General features: G+C 50.5%; 1 protein-coding gene across 3 annotated transcripts in view; it reads right to left on the reverse strand.

The window, feature by feature from the left end:
* The window catches only part of LOC123986965 (MKRN2 opposite strand protein-like), a 16,782-nt gene that overhangs the window by 3,170 nt on the left and 12,023 nt on the right, over positions 1-1,589 (reverse strand). For all 3 annotated transcript variants that reach the window (XM_046075436.1, XM_046075435.1, XM_046075437.1), the window contains one exon: positions 802-970. In XM_046075436.1, the coding sequence (XP_045931392.1) occupies positions 802-970 (169 nt within the window). The remainder of the gene's footprint in view (positions 1-801; positions 971-1,589) is intronic.

Here is a 1,589-nt window from a genome sequence, read left to right on the forward strand (position 1 = left end):
ACAGGAGAGTGAGACAGGTGGACAGGAGAGTGAGACAGGTGGACAGGGAGAGAGAGACAGGTGGACAGGGAGAGAGAGAGGTGGACAGGGAGAGAGAGGTGGACAGGAAAGTGAGACAGGTGGACAGTGGAGAGAAAGACAGGTGGACAGAGGAGAGAGACAGGTGGACAGAGGAGAGAGATAGGTGGACAGAGGAGAGAGACAGACAGGTGGACAGGGAGAGAGAGACAGACAGGTGGACAGAGGAGAGAGATAGGTGGACAGGAGAGAGACAGACAGGTAGACAGAGGAGAGAGACAGACAAGTGGACAGAGGAGAGACAGACAGATGGACAGGGGAGGGAGATAGTTGGACAGGGGAGAGACAGACAGGTGGACAGAGGAGAGAGACAGACAGGTGGACAGGAGAGAGACAGACAGGTGGACAGGAGAGAGACAGACGACAGACAGGTGGACAGAGGAGAGAGATATGTGGACAGGAGAGAGACAGATATGTGGACAGGAGAGAGACAGATAGGTGGACAGGAGAGAGAGAGGTGGACAGGAGAGAGAGAGGTGGACAGGAGAGTGAGAGAGAGGTGGACAGGAGAGAGACAGGTGGACAGAGGAGAGATAGGTGGACAGGGGAGAGACAGACAGGTGGATAGGAGAGAGACAACTGGACAGGAGAGAGACAGGTGGACAGGGGAGAGACAGACAGGTGGATAGGAGAGAGACAACTGGACAGGAGAGAGACAGGTGGAAGCTGCTGAGTTTCAGACTGGACATCTTCTTGTTTCAACAGAACAGGTGTGAGGTGTACCTGTGCCAGGCGGGGTCCCACATGGGTCCCTCAGAGAAGCGGTCCAGGTACTTGTCCCACTGAGCCAGCAGGTGGAACATGTCGGGTCGGACCAGAGGAACACTGACGCAGCTCTCCCAACCAATCAGATCTCTACGAACTCCACCAGAAGTGTAGTTATACACAACTCCTACACACATACACACAGTAGCGCATAGCTGTAGTTAGTGTGTAGCTTCTTTATTGCGTAGCTTTAGTTACCTTGTAGCTGTAGTTAGCATGTAGCTGTAGTTAGCATGTAGCTGTAGTTAGCATGTAGCTGTAGTTAGCCTGTAGCTGTAGTTAGCATGTAGCTGTAGTTAGTGTGTAGCTTCTTTATTGCGTAGCTTTAGTTACCTTGTAGCTTTAGTTAGCCTGTAGCTGTAGTTAGCATGTAGCTTTAGTTAGTATGTAGCTTTAGTTATCCTGTAGCTGTAATTAGCATGTAGCTTTAGTTACTGTGTAGTTTTAGTTAGCCTGTAGCTGTAGTTAGCATGTAGCCGTAGTTAGCATGTAGCTTTTTTAGTGCATAGCTTTAGTTAACGCATACCTGTAGGTAGCGTGTAGCTGTAGGTAGCGCATAGCTGTAGTTAGCCTGTAGCTTTAGTTAGTGTGTAGAGAGTTTATGGAGTTTAGCTCGGACCAGCATGCACCTCTCTGTAGGTGCTGTGCCCACTGGACCTCTGCAGGGACTCACTTCCCTGCAGAGGTCCCTGCTTTCCTAGAGTCTCCAAAAGTAGACTAGGAGCCAGAGCGTTCAGCTATCAAGC

Source organism: Micropterus dolomieu, linkage group LG18 (assembly GCF_021292245.1).
Source record: "Micropterus dolomieu isolate WLL.071019.BEF.003 ecotype Adirondacks linkage group LG18, ASM2129224v1, whole genome shotgun sequence".
Taxonomy (NCBI): domain Eukaryota; kingdom Metazoa; phylum Chordata; class Actinopteri; order Centrarchiformes; family Centrarchidae; genus Micropterus; species Micropterus dolomieu.